Below are 14,725 nucleotides of genomic sequence, written 5' to 3' on the forward strand. Positions count from 1 at the left end.
TTAGACCAGTTGTTAGATGAACATATTAAAGTAGTAACCAGGTTGGTTTTTACTCTCTTGGCTTGGTCAGGAGGTTGCCTGAGTGTCGAGTGCGATGCTTGACCTTTGACAGGTGTGAAATTAATCATATATTAAGACATAGGTGCTGGAACTAGGGCTGTTGGAGGTGCTGCTCCACCCCCTGGCTTGAAGTGATTTCCATTAGATATAGATTTTACAGTTTGGTTCTATGGTGCTCAGCACCCCTATCTTAAGCGTCATCCTCTGCTTGCCTCTGGCTGGAACTGTGTTTGCACAATGAATGGGGCTTGAGGGTGCTCAGCATTGGGCAGGATCAGGCCCTATTCAGTGTAACCTTCGGGAGTGGCCTCGGAGAGTTTACGTGACACCCTCGTGAGCGCCAGAGTCGTGCTCCAAGAAGGAGACGGGCAGGGGGAGAAAGAACTACATTTCCCAATCGCCTTTGTGCGGCAGACCGCTTGTGATTGGCCGGGGTCTGCTTCCAATCAGCGAGGAGGAGGTGGATAACGGTGCTGCAGGTGCGCCCCGAGGAGGCTGGGCTGTGGGGGGAGGGAACATGGCGCTGGGTACCAGGGCATCGCGGTGGCTGCTGCACCTGCCGGCCGGGAATTGCTGCCTGCTGGTGCTGCTGTTGCTCTGCGTGCAGCTCGGGGGCGGACAGAAGAAGAAGGAGGTAGAACCGTTCGCTCCTCTCCGGCGAGCCCCGGCCCGAGTGGGGAGCAGGCTGGGGCAGCCCCACAGGCTCCCAGCTCCCGGCCCTATGAGCCCCATGCCCAGGCGCGGCCCAGCCGGGGAATGGGGGGACGGGAAGGGTTGTTCACGTGACTCAGCCGCGCTCTCCCCTCCCGGACTCGCATTGCGGGATGGGCTGTTCCCTCCCTCGGGCTCTGGGGGCTCTCTCTTCCCCGCCACCTTCCCCCCACATCGCCGGGGTCTGTGCACGCTGCTATTCGTGCCCTATCGCCGCCTGGGTCCGCAGCCCGGAAACGCTTGCGTGGGTGAGACCCCCACTCCTTCCCACATTGCTCGAGGCGCTGCCACTATGGCGTGGATTGCTCCCCAGCCCGCTACCCATCGCCTGGGGGGGCTTCCTCTCCCCACTCTGTAGGAACATGCACATTGCTGATCCACAGCACTCGTTCTAGCTATGGCAATGCCACCTTAAACTTGTCTGTTAATATACTGGCAAAACAGGCCTCTTTAGAAAGACTTAATTGTGTTTATGTTCACAATGTTGAAGTTTTATCTTGTTATACCGCTTCATCCTGTGTTTGCCTCAAAAGAAGTTCTGTAGTTCTGTAGTTTTTGAATAAATAATATAAAGTCTATAGGCATAGTACTATATGCCTTTTTCCCAGTTAAATCACTTTTAAAAACAGGGGAAGAGGGCTGGCTTTACACTGTTTGTTTGGGCTATTGCATGAGACCCTACTGTGAAATTGACTAGACCTGGTTGTATGAATAATGAAATTGAATGGGATATGTTTGTTGTTCAACTGAAAGTAAATGCAACAAACACAGAAATAATCAGTGTGCTTGTGTGTACATTGAATGTCAGTTCTAAAGATCAAAGAAATACTTCTAAACATATAAAAGACTTGGGGGAGGGGGAGAGGTAGGAGATTAATTGATTTTGGTTTTAGTATTTTGTTTTTTAAACGCTTTCCGAAGTGCTGGGCACCCAACAGTTCCTCAGAAGTAACTGAAATCTGAAAAATACTTAGACATCTAAATAGTGATTTAGCAGCTTAATTCTAAGCACTTTTTTTTTTTTTTTTTGGAAAATGGTGGTCTTTCCAGCATGAGAAAAGGAAACAAATAATATAGAGTAGGTTCAACTTTCTGATGCTACAATTAGCCATGTTTTCTGGATTTAAATATTTGCTTGTCTTTTTCAAACAGTAAATATGTTTTTAGGACTTGTTTGTTTCTGTGTCTCGGTAAAATACTAACATTGCAACTAATGCTTTGACACTTGTAGCACAGCTGCCACACTGCATGCAAGATGGATGAAAACATACTTTTTTTTTTAATGGGTTTTCCTCATAAGAAAACAATGGTAATTCAAAGCAAAGTGGCCTTTGAGAAACGCTTTTGGTAACATATGTGTGCATCTCCATTTTGCCACAGAGATGGCAAGTAACAGGATCCAAATGGATAATCTTTCTTGGTTAGCCATTTTGTACTACAGTACAACTTGCTATTGCCCTTTTCCTCTCAAAAGCTTCTACTCAGCCTTCTTGCTTCTAGCCAATGGTGCTTTCCCTCTTTACAAGATCTGTCTACTGTTGTAATTGCTACTTCTTCCTTCTTCTTCCAAATTTCTCCTATACTGGAGGTGAATTTGTCCCTACAATGTACATACTTCCAGAATCTAGCATAACCATATAGATGTTTTTGTTTTTAATATAAATTTATAAGACATCTTTTTGTTAATTGTGTGTTAACTTTGTGTTCTGCATTCACCGTAAACATATACTGAGAGTTTAACACCCTCATCCATCACCAAATCACATGAATTGAAACCATGTAGTTATTTGTCCAGATACAGTGCAGTTAGAGCATGTATGTGCTAAAAATGGAGCCTGTAAAGAAAGGAGTTAACAAATGATATGCTGAAGGAGTGTCCTTAAGGGGAAATATATGAAGAGGACACTGCCTCCATGAGGACGGAGTGATCAAGGAGGAGGATAATGGAGAAAATAAACTTTGCGATTTGGTCAGGAAAAAGTTATTGGTGACTGAGAGCCATTTCAGTGGGGTAGATACTGGTAGAGAGGAAACTGAAGTAATAAAAATAAAATATGTACTCAAGGAGGTTGAAAACACAGAAGGGGAGAAATGGGATCAGAAGAAATCTTTTGTTTTTTTTAGGGGGAGAGGTGGGATAAGCGTGAGGAAGGTCAAGCTGAGTGGTTAGGAACTAGTGGAAGAGAACATGAGACAGATTTAGGCACTTCGCAGGTCTTCAGCTGAAGGGGGAGTGGGTGGAGGAGTAAAAGGAAGCAATTTACCCTGGGTAGCATTACTTGTTTTTAACTTGCAAAATCAGTAAAACCTTGGTTGGCGAGGGGCTTGTGGGATGTTAAGAAAAGGGCTCCATGAAGTAAAAGAATTAGAAGTATCGGCAGGGAAGACAATTTACATGAAGAGTATGGAAATAGATTTCATGGGGGTTAGAGTTCACACAGGAAGTAGATGCAAAGGATCAGTCATGATTGGAGACTGGTAGGAAGAGGAATGGCAATGCAGGAGGTAAGAAGAGGAAGGTAGGGTTATATGTGTGAATCATATGATCTACTGAAGAGTGGGTAGCTATTGAGGGAAAGAGTGAGTGGAGGAAAATAGAGAAGACTAAGATGATGATGTTAATAGCTTATTGGCAAAGAATCATTGTCTAAAGTTATTGTGAAAGGAATCATAAAATATTTTTGCTATTTTAGTACGTCAGAATCCACCAATTTAATCTTTTCCTGCATAAATTATATACATTTTTAAGCCGGCATGCAAATGTTTTAAAGTTGAATATTTGAATTCTTAAATTCTAGCAATGGGGGAGAGAATGTGTGTTAACAGATAACTTGCCAGCCAATATAACCCTTATTGCTGAGTTTTATAAATGGTATGTTTTTGCAGTGGTTGCATATTTCTATAGGTACAGTCTTATTCCTTTGCTGCATTGAGCTCTTTACTAATAATCTGTATGCTGTTCTGTATTATGTACATCATGACTATCTGTAACTGAGGAGACAAATAGAAAGGTGCAGGCCTTCCTCTATACACATGCACAAAATCCAATAAGTAATAAGGGATAAAGGGAGAACTTCCTGGAAAGTGACTAGAGTGGAGAACAAGATAGAAACTTCCTATGCTGGCTCACATATGAGAATTAATTTAGTTGGGAGAAACTTCTTTTTGGGGCTTGATTCCCACATGTTATACGGTACCTTTTACCTCAAACCACACTTCCTCCAAATGTAAATTATTAGCCTGATTTGCTGGTCTTGGATTAAAGAATCATCTGAATACCGTAAATATAATTACGGCCATATTTGGTTTGGTTTGCTTTGCTTTACAGTAGTCATTAAAATAGCTGTCTTGAAAATCAAATCATATTAAATAGTGATGCTGGTTAAAAAACGTGGGGCATCTCTGGAAAAGCATTTATGATTGTATTCATTGCTCATATTTCCTGCACTTCAATAGTTTACAATAAATTATGGTGTGAAAAGCTAGCAAATTTAGTCTGTAATGACCTGAACTTTGAGTAAAATGCATTTGAATTCTGTGTGATGGCCTGTAAGCTTGTTGAATTTGACATCATTAACAGAAAATGCTTAGGATGATTCCCATCTGTCTTGAGATTCATTAGCTGATACTGCATGGAAAATAGACACAGTTATGGTGGGAAGAAGGCTATATTTGGGAGGGAAGAATCTCTGAACGCCTAGCAATCTTCCCTATCGCTTAAGATTAAAGATGAATGTCTCATTTTCTACCAGCTTCCACTATGTGCAGTTGTCTGCTCTGTGCAAAGTGAGAGTAAAGTGGGTGTAAATATTATTAAATATGAATGATAGGTATTTTGAGCTCTACTTTCCTTTCACTTTGCACTTGAGCAAGTGACTGCACAAGATATAATGCTGTGGAGAATGAGGCCCATAAATAAAATGATTTTTTTTAAAGTCACTATTCCTACAATCTGTATCTTGGTCAGTAATAAAATACTTTATCCCAGCAAGCAAACCTTAGTCTCCACAAACTAAGTGTTTTAATGCTTGATGTATATTTTAACTTGGTTGGTTCATAATGGGAGTCTTCCAGTGAAAAATTATATACAGACTCATAGTTCAGGAAGTAATGGATGTTGCTACAATACAATTTTATTTCAGGTACAATTTACTTTTGCCTATTCTTTTTGAAGGAACTTGTATAGTAGACATAGATAATGTGACTCACATGGTATTGTATACTTATTTTTGGTTGTTATGCCTAGATACATAGAAAAATGTATCTGTAATAAATCATACAAGGTGGAAAACCTGCTCTTTTGAAGTGAATGGGGATTTTGCCATTGACTTCATTGGGCTCAGGATTTCACTCACATTCATTTTAAATGTATTAGCTGGATTTTTTTATATACTGAATGAAAACTCAAAGATATTTTCTCGTGTTTGTTATTTTACTTTTGAACAGATGTTGGCTAAATGGTGGTAGTAATATGCTGATTTCAGGGTTGCTGAAAAATTTTAATGCAAGACAACGGTCTAAAATGTGTGAGACCTCGGTTTTCGTATATCAGTCTGTATGCATATAATCCCAACATTTATTAGTCTAAACACAAATAGTATAAAGTCTTATAAATTGCTAAATCTTGAGGGACAAAATGTCTTGCTTTTTGACCATGTTGTCCTTTTCTTCAGTCACCGTTACTCAGTAAGCATACATTTAGTGTCTGAGAGCCATATTGTGCTTCATGCATGCTACACCTGCCCAAGGGGTAGTAACGCATCAGCCTCCATAGGGAGGCTTTTACTTCAATATTCTGTTGGGGAACATGCTTTTCTATTCACTGCATATTCTCTTGTGCTAGAAGTAGGGGGATTGGTCCTTATCGCAATCATTTAAATCTAATACTGGAGTTATTTGCAGAACTGCTATGGGAATGCAATAATTTACTTCAACATCTCTCTGTTGCAGCCAAGAAACGTCTGATTAAAAGTGGTACGTGAGCTGCGTTCTCTAATTGTATGTTTATCTTTGGTTGTTTATATTGTTATTTCAGGACTGGGTGTTCATATTTGGAGCCTACTTCTCTTTGCAGCTATAGAGTGCTATTATACAGCTCATGACACAATCTCTGGGTTTTGTCAATGCTGCTCAACTCTTCTTGCTGCTAGATACCGTGAACAAGATAGGTTAGCATTAGGGTTCGTATTACCATAACGGTTGTTATAGTTGAGAATTGCTTACTGTACGCTACTTTTGCTGTCATGTACTTTAATGAAAATAGATATATTAGAGCTGAGTGGAAACTGAATTTTTCATTTCAAGGGTAATGTTGTGAATCTGATTTTTTTCTTTCTGTTCTGAAATAGAACAAAAGCAAGAACTGAAATGAGTTTGTTTTTTGTTTGAGAGTCACTTCTGGTCAATCTAAATGTTTTAATCTGATTTTATTTTATAATATATAAAATATAATATTTACTGACATTTGACAGAGATAATTGAAATGTTATGTTTCCAAAGTCAAGACATTCCATTTTAAGCTTATCAAAATGCTTTTTTTTTTTTCTTTCAATCTTTCTCTCAAAAATCTTTTGCTTGAAATGGACAAAGTTAGACAAATGTTTAGCCCAAGGGTTCTCAAACAGGGGGTCAAGTAGACCACTGGTTTAGAGTATAGACTTTTCAGGGCTGGGATTGTCTCTTAATGTGGTCATATAGTGCCCACCACAATAATGCCATAATGTATACTAAGGGCTCTCAGCAGTACTGTAATACTACTACTCAGTGTGAAGTAGTATTACTGATGATCAGATTCAGACTCTCCATTTGAAAAGTAGTACCTAACAGACCCTTAACTTTTCATGTAAGAATCACTGCTTAACTTTGGAATACCATCATGTAATATTTTCTTTTTGCATCAATTAGTACACTAAGGCTACATCTACACATGGAGCTAGGAGTGTGATTCCCAGCTCAAGTAGAAATACTTGTGTTAGTGTATCCGCAGTAGCATGAGCAGTGGCAGAGGCTCGCTGCCCTGAGTACAGACTCACCCAGACCTAATGCTTAATTTGTAATGAAAGAGGTGCTGAGGTTCATGCAATATTTTTTACTTTCATAGCTGATGCAGCAAGCCCAAAGGTGCTGGGACTATGAACTGCCAAGTATAGAGGTTCTGGGGCTCAGCCCTGGCACAAATTAAGCACTTCTCAGATCTTACAGACATACATTCAAGGCTGCTGCATCCTGCTGTATTTGCTACTGAGGCTACACTAATATTTTTAGCATGCTAACTTGAGTATGCCTGCTCGAGCTGGGAACCACTCTTGCACTCCAGGTGTAGTCATTAGCTTAGATTCAGTCATTGCTCAGGTTGTTATTGCTTTGTCTTCAAAAAAGCTTGTGGAGCTCTTCCTTTTTCACCATAATGTTCCTACCAGTTTTCTGTTGCTGTTGGACATTACTGATCTTGAAAGGTCTAAAGCAGGGGTAGGCAACATATGGCACACGTGCTGAAGGCGGCACGCGAGCTGATTTTCAGTGGCACTCCACACTGCCTGGGTCCTCGCCTACTGTCCGGGGGGCTCTGCATTTTAATTTAATTTAAAGTGAAGCTTCTTAAACATTTTTAAAACCTTATTTACTTTACATAAAACAAAAGTTTAGTTATATATTATAGACTTATAGAAAGAGACCTTCTGAAAACGTTAAAATGTATTACTGGCATGCAAAACCTTAAATTAGAGAGAATAAATGAAGACTCGGCACAGCACTTCTGAAAGGATGCTGACCCCGATCTAAAGCTTTCTCTCCTGTATATCAGTATAACTGCAAGCTTGGAAATAAAAGACTTTTCTATAAAACTTTGGGTCATCAAGTATTGCATTCTTGTTCTATGCGTGGTGTTTACAGTGTCATAAGTTGTAGTGTTGGATTCCTGTAGCTATACAGTATTGGAAGCTATGGCATTGGATTTTATGTTTCTTTACAACTGTAGAAATAATTAGAGTGTTTTGTGGAGTACATGGTGTGACTTAATGGACTTTGCTTGTGTTTGTCAAGCTCTTTAGTCAAACACTCTATAGGCTTATATGAAAGTAAGTACTAGGAGGTAAAAAGAACAAGAAGTAGCCTGAAAATGGTATATACCCTCGTATGCTTCATACAAGTGTAGTAGTTTTAGTATATGTCCCTTCCCTTCTGCTAGCAACCAACTGTGGAAACAGACTACCAACAGTGGAGAGCTATGCATAAGATGGAAGAAGTGAGATAGGAAGGAGGGGTGTGGTGGATATGGAGAACTGTTTACATATTTTTATGGAAAGAGTTGCCATTTAAGTATAGGATATAAGTTGCTGTTGGAAATATGATGCTCTTTTCAGTGTATTATAGTCCCTTCCACCCAGCTTTCTGTCCAGTATTTGAATCTAGCTTTAACATCTATGAAACTTTTTGATTTCATATAGCTTAGTTAACCCAGCAGGTGGGGGGCAGGGATCCAGTTCTACGAATTCCAGATGCTCAAATGTCTTGAGTCGGGTCCCTAAAAAAATCAAGATTGGGTTAAATCATGAGATTCTATTTATTGATTGCTTGATTTGGCTTTTATTTGCCTTTGAGCCTTTACACTACATTTGAGTTATGTTTTCTTCCTTTTCTCCAGATTTTTCTCTTGAGAGCTAGACTTTTTTTTAAAAAAGAAATGGAAGCTAAGATTCTCTAATTGCAAAAATCCAGGAGCTGGGGCTTTAAGAAAAACAAACATATTGTGAAACTTGTGATTTAAATTATGAGTTGGAAAAAATTAGGAATCACAACCATTGCTTCCCTTTATCCTTCCCGGGAAAACCTGTCCTCTGACAAAACCTTGGCTTTGCATGTTAAACAGCTGTTTTTCATAAATCCATCTTAGTAATTACATAGTTCCTGATGTTTCTAAGTTGCTAGCAAATTTAACCTTTTTATGAAGAAATCTAATTTTTCTCTGATATTGAAACTAACTGCACACAAGAAAATTAAACAGCTTTACAGCGGCCAGAATCTCCCTGCATTGATAGATATGGATACTTCATTGGCCTTCAAAACTTTTGGAACCCTTTCTATCTTTCATAAGCTTTTTTTATTAACAAAAAAAAAAAGATAGTGGCTGAGCCATTTGTAGTTTAATTCTCTAAACAGCTGGGATGAATTCGATTTGCTCTTGGAGATCTGACACTCCTCCATTCTCTTTCTGCTCGGCTTCCCAACTTGACCCCCCCGAGAAGGCAGGGAAGCCAGAAGCAGTCATTTTGAGGGTGCGCTCGAGACAATGCACCAGCCAACGTACTGTATCCACCCACCTCCTTCCTCAACTGCCTCTGCCCTTTCCGGTTGGCCTGGTCTCGTATCACCTCAGACCACTGGGTGCTTGATACAGTTTTTTTGGGCTACACCCTGCAATTTATAGGTGACTGTCCCTCTTTAGGGATCCTTCTCATGAGCAACTCCTCGTTCAGGAATTAAAAAACCTCCTGTGCCTGGGGGGCAGTGGATGAGGTTCCTCGGACCATGGAAGGAAGAGGATTCTATTCCTGCTAGTTCTGAAGGCAAAAGGGGAGCTGGGTATCTGGGTGCTGGAGACAGGAGCACTTCTTAAGCTGTTTTCAGTTAAGTCTGCAGCTTTTGGGGAACATGGTTCAGAGCTGGGTCTGTGTTTGCAGCAGGTTAGTGTGTCTGGGTCAACAAGACAGGGCACTGATGTCCCAAGACTCAAAGCTTGAAGTTTGCTGTCTTGAAATTTCGGGGGGATTAACCAAAATAAATTATATCTGAAAATGCACAGTAAAATTATTTGAATGTAATTCTAAATGTTGCTCTCTAGCCCATCAAAACAAACAAACATGCCTGCTGGAATAATTCCTTTTTCCCTTTATTCATGGGCTCAGCACAACCCCATTTAAACCTCTGTAATGGAGATGTTGTAAAAGTGTGGCATATATAATTGGGCAGTTCTTGTCTAAATAAATCATTACAGAAAAATGTAAAACCATCTTATTTGTTGAGTACAGGATATGAAGTAAAGAATGCTTAGAGCAGCCTGATAGCACTCATGTAATTAGATGGCTGAAACTTTGTTTCTGTCCCAGATGTTTCCATTTGGCAGCATCATGCCATGGACAGATCAGCAACTTAATTGATCTTTCCTACCACTCTGTTCTACAACCATTTTTGCAGCACTTGCTATATACGTTCATGAAAAATATGGATTGTGTCAGCTCTAGTACTAAATGCTATGGATAAACCTTATTTAGGTTGTCAGGGTATAAATCCCCACTCTGAACTTTAGCGTCCAAAAGATGGGGTACCAGCATGAATTCCTCTAAGCTTAATTACCAGCTTAGAACCTGTAGCGCTGCCACCAACCAGGAATTCCAGTGCCTGGTACACTCTGGTCCCCCCAAAACCTTGCCCAGCGACCCCCAAGACCCAGATCCTCTGGATCTTAACACAAGGAAAGTAAACCCTTTCCCTCACCGTTGCCTCTCCCAGGTTTCCCCTCCCTGGGTTACCCTGGAAGATCACTGTGATTCCAACTCCTTGAATCTTAAACAGAGAAGAAGATTCACCTTCCCCCCTCCTTCTCTCTCCCCCTCCCAGACTCTCCCTGAGAGAGAAAGTAATCCTAACACAGAGAGAAAATTAACCTCTCTCTCCCCCTTCCCTCCTTTCTCCCCACCAATTCCCTGAATCCAGACCCCGTCCCCTGGGGTCTCACACCAGGAAAAAAAAAATCGGTTCTTAAACAAGAAAAGCTTTTAATTAAAGAAAGAAAAAACAGTAAAAATTATCTTTGTAAATTTAAAAAGGAATAGGTACAGGGTCTTTCAGCTATAGACACTGGGAATACCCTCCCAGCCTAAGTATACAAGTACACATTTGAACTCCTTCCAGCCAAATACACATTTGCAAATAAAGAAAACAAACATAAGCCTAACTCGCCTTATCACCTAGTACTTACTATTTTGAATCTATAAGAACCTGTATTAGGGAGATTGGAGAGAAACCTGGTTGCATGTCTGGTCACTCTCAGAACCCAGAAAGAACAACCACCAAACACTAACAGCACGCACAAAAACTTCCCTCCCTCAAGATTTGAAAGTATCCTGTCCTCTGAATGGTCCTCTGGTCAGGTGACAGCCAGGCTCACTGATCTTGTTAACCCTTTACAGGCAAAAGAGATATGAAGGACTTCTGTTTTATTAACTCTTACTTATCTATTTATGACATAGGTGGATTAGACTGCATAGCCATAGGGAAAACGTGAAAGTTGTTGGATGACTTGTTGTTTAGAGGCTTCAGACTGAATAATATCATTTGAACGGAACTATTTATTTGTATGAAGGTTGCATTTCATTGGGTAAAGTAACATTTTATTTTGGTAACTAATTTAACTGTATGCCTTGTGGACCGCTTTACTGAGATCTAAAATAATTTAGGTAGGCATAAGGAGATTAGACTTTTTTATCTTTATGTACAGTTCATTGGTTTTCTGCCTTCTGTAACATATAGTGAATTTAATCTTTGGTTTTTTCATGGTGAAATTTTACAGTGATGAGATGCCATGGTGAAGTTAAGTATTAAATTACATTTGGACTTACCCTGTGTACAGTGGTCCTGAAAGCAGGATTTGAAGTGGATGAAGTCCTATTTTTGCATGCTATTACCACCATATAGCAAGTTTGCTATATCCAAACAAATACATTAACACATTAGTAGTTCTATCATGCTGCATTAATTATTGTGTGGAAGAGCTGGAATACTAAGTGGCTCTACTTTGGTCACATTAAGGAATCTTATAAAGTAGAGATGGAGTCTAACTTCCCTCCCAGTACAGACTTGTTCAGAACACTATTTTCTCTAGTGTCTTGTGTAGTCTGTTTTATGATTGCTGAAGTAATGAGGTTTCCATCATTCTCTGAGGCTGTTCTCCAACCTTTAGAACTTACTAGTGGGACTTTATTTTTCTTGCCCTTTAACACCATTTTGGAATATCTTGAAATCGGCTTCCTTTATTTAAATGGTTCTTGACCTCACAATTTCCCTAGCCCATCACTTTAGTTTTCTTAGTCTTTTTCTTCAAATTCTCATACAATGTATTACCATCTTTGTAGCACAGAGATACTGATCACAGTAATATTTTGTGTTATCTCACTAGTGCTATAGAAATGCAATATTGCTGCTTTGTTTTCTCACCCAATACACTTTTTTATATGCAGTTCATAATCATACTAGTTTATTTGATATGTTGCTGTAAAAGACTATAGGAGACCTCATCTCTCCTTCACAAATACAGGAAGTCAGGCTCGCATAGGGAGGGGGCCAGAGAAGCAAACGTCCCAGGAACAGGAAGTTGAGCTTAATTTTTCACCTTTATTTCTAGTCTCCAAGTTGCTGTTTAATAATTCTGTCCCAAATGGTACCTGCCAAACTCCTAAGTTGATTAATAGCAGTGCAGTTTGTTTCCTTTTCTAGATTACTAATGAAGGTGTTCAATAAAACTGGATTTTAGTGCCAATCCCTGCACTTAAGTTTTTTTTCTACTGTCTCTGCAAGTTTTAATAGATGAGTGCTCTGATGCGAGCCAACTTGATTGTATTTGCAAAGTGATTTTTTGAACGAATTTAGCAAAAATTTTCACTGCTGTCGAGATATTTCATCTACTATTTTCCCTTCTAAAAACTTCGTAGGGGAAAAGTGTGCCAGTTAATTTGGCCTGATTTTGTGGCCTTCACAATCCTTTTCATGTCTCTTCCTTTAGGATATATTATTTTGTGGATCCTTACATATATTGTTCTCTTAAAATTGAGTGATCTTTCTTGGGACTGTAATTGGGTTACTATATAATTGCTAGATCACTCTTCTAAAATTTCTAAAAATGTTAACGCCTTTGTAGGCTTAGCAGAATTCTATTTTTACTTATGTTTGGACAATATCAGTGTTTTATTTTTAAACAACTTAATTGAAACAGATAAAAATTTTCAGTTGCGGAGAGTTGTACAAGTTTCAGACAATTTAATGACAGATGTTGAGATTCAAAAAGTTAACTTTATAGCCATAACATCACAAATTCTCAACATCACATGTCAATATGCAAAGTAAATAACCTTAAATCAAACTAAGCTATCAAGCAGCATTTTTCTTACTTTACCTATCTGTAAATTTCAGTTATTATGGATGAAAATATTCTTTCATCTGTTTGTGTGTATGTACGGAGAAATCAATGTTTGCCGACATTCACCAATTAAAAAAATTAATCCTTCCAAGCCTATACATTTTTCTTTTTAGCAGTTTTTACAAAATCCTTTGGTCCCTTCCCTCTTTTCCGTTACACTGCAAAATAGACAGCTGCTCAGTAAATTCATTAGTTAGTTCCCTTAACACTGCATCCCATAAGGTACTGACTTTCGTGTATAGTCTCTTCAAATATTTTCTTACCTGTTTCCTATCAATAGTAGGGAGGGGCCTAAACCTAAAATTAAGATCTAAATCCAGAGCTGAGCTATCAAAGAAGAGGCATTGCCTGGCATGTGGCTTGAGCTAATGAATAACTAGTGTAAGAATGTCCTTGTTTCTGTTTTGTTGTTTTTGTTTGCTTGTTTGTTTTTGTTTAGAAAATTAGATCTTTAAGCAGTAGCACTTAGCTATTTCGGTCACCATAAATTTTCCTTCATAGTTACTATTAGGCCTTCTTTTTCTCTCCTATTGCCTCTGTCCTGCCTAAGACTGCCAAAATATTTGTGGAATCCTTTCTTATTCCTTTTCATTTCTGTGGCTAGCATGAACTCATCATGGCTCTCCTTTTCTCCCCTTATCGCTTCCTTGTAAACTGTAACTAAATCTGAATATACTTCTAGTTCCAGTGCAGATTCATATTTACACTTAGATATTTAAGGAATCTCTGTTTTGACTGCTGCTCTGTTTTATTTTGTTTCTGATTTTTGGAGGGTATATTTTTTTTTGCATATTTCTGATGAAAGTTTCTTATAAATTTGTAACAGACTATATAGAAGAAGTTCCCAAACTCTGGTACCAGAGTTTTATGTTCCATCTGTCCACTTCACAACAATTTTTATTTTTAGAAGGTGGTATGTAGATCAGTTAAGTTTCAGAGATGCTGATCTAGAGAATTGGTTGCTTCAAGGGAGATTACATGCCATACAATGTTGGAGGGAGTGATGGGGAGGAGGAAGAAACAATGGCTAAGCTACATTGAGCAGGTGGAGGTTATGATGTGCGAATTGTGAATCTTCAGAGAATGTCTCAAAGGCCATTTTTCCTCAAATGAAGTTCTTGAATATGTGCAGTGACATCTTTTTATTGAAATAGACAGTGTATATTCCTGTCTATGCAGCCTAAAAGCTCTAGAACTTAGCATAATATTCTGTTAACAGCTCTAGTTGGAGAGTGTTGTGATTAGTATAAACCTTATATCTGTGGATCTGGCTACAAAAAACAGCATCCTCTAAGGCCTGGTCTACACTACGCGTTTAAACCGATTTTAGCAGCGTTAAACCGATTTAATGCTGTACTCATCCACACTACGAGGCCCTTTATATCGATATAAAGGGCTCTTTAAATTAGTTTCTGTACTCCTTTCCGACGAGAGGAGTAGCACTAAAATCGGTATTACCATATCGGATTAGGGTTAGTGTGGCCGCAAATCAACGGTATTGGCCTCCGGGTGGTATCCCACAGTGCACCACTGTGACCGCTCTGGACAGCAGTCTGAACTCGGATGCACTGGCCAGGTATACAGGAAAAGCCCTGTGAACTTTTGAATTTCATTTCCTGTTTGGCCAGCGTGGAGCTGTGATCAGCACAGGTGACCACACAGAGCTCATCAGCACAGGTAGCAATGCAGTCTCCTGAGAATCGAAAAAGAGCTCCAGCATGGACCACACGGGAGGTACTGGATCTGATCGCTATATGGGGAGAG

At 39.4% G+C, this 14,725-nt stretch overlaps 1 protein-coding gene across 1 annotated transcript in view; it reads left to right on the top strand.

Annotated features, from left to right (window-relative positions):
- The first annotated feature begins 553 nt into the window (after positions 1-553).
- The window catches only part of TUSC3 (tumor suppressor candidate 3), a 285,011-nt gene continuing 270,839 nt past the window's right edge, over positions 554-14,725 (top strand). The window contains 1 exon segment of the mRNA XM_030565064.1: positions 554-694. Within this exon segment, the coding sequence (XP_030420924.1) occupies positions 578-694 (117 nt within the window). The 5' untranslated portion in view covers positions 554-577.

The sequence above is a fragment of the Gopherus evgoodei genome, chromosome 5, assembly GCF_007399415.2.
Source record: "Gopherus evgoodei ecotype Sinaloan lineage chromosome 5, rGopEvg1_v1.p, whole genome shotgun sequence".
Taxonomy (NCBI): Eukaryota; Metazoa; Chordata; order Testudines; family Testudinidae; genus Gopherus; species Gopherus evgoodei.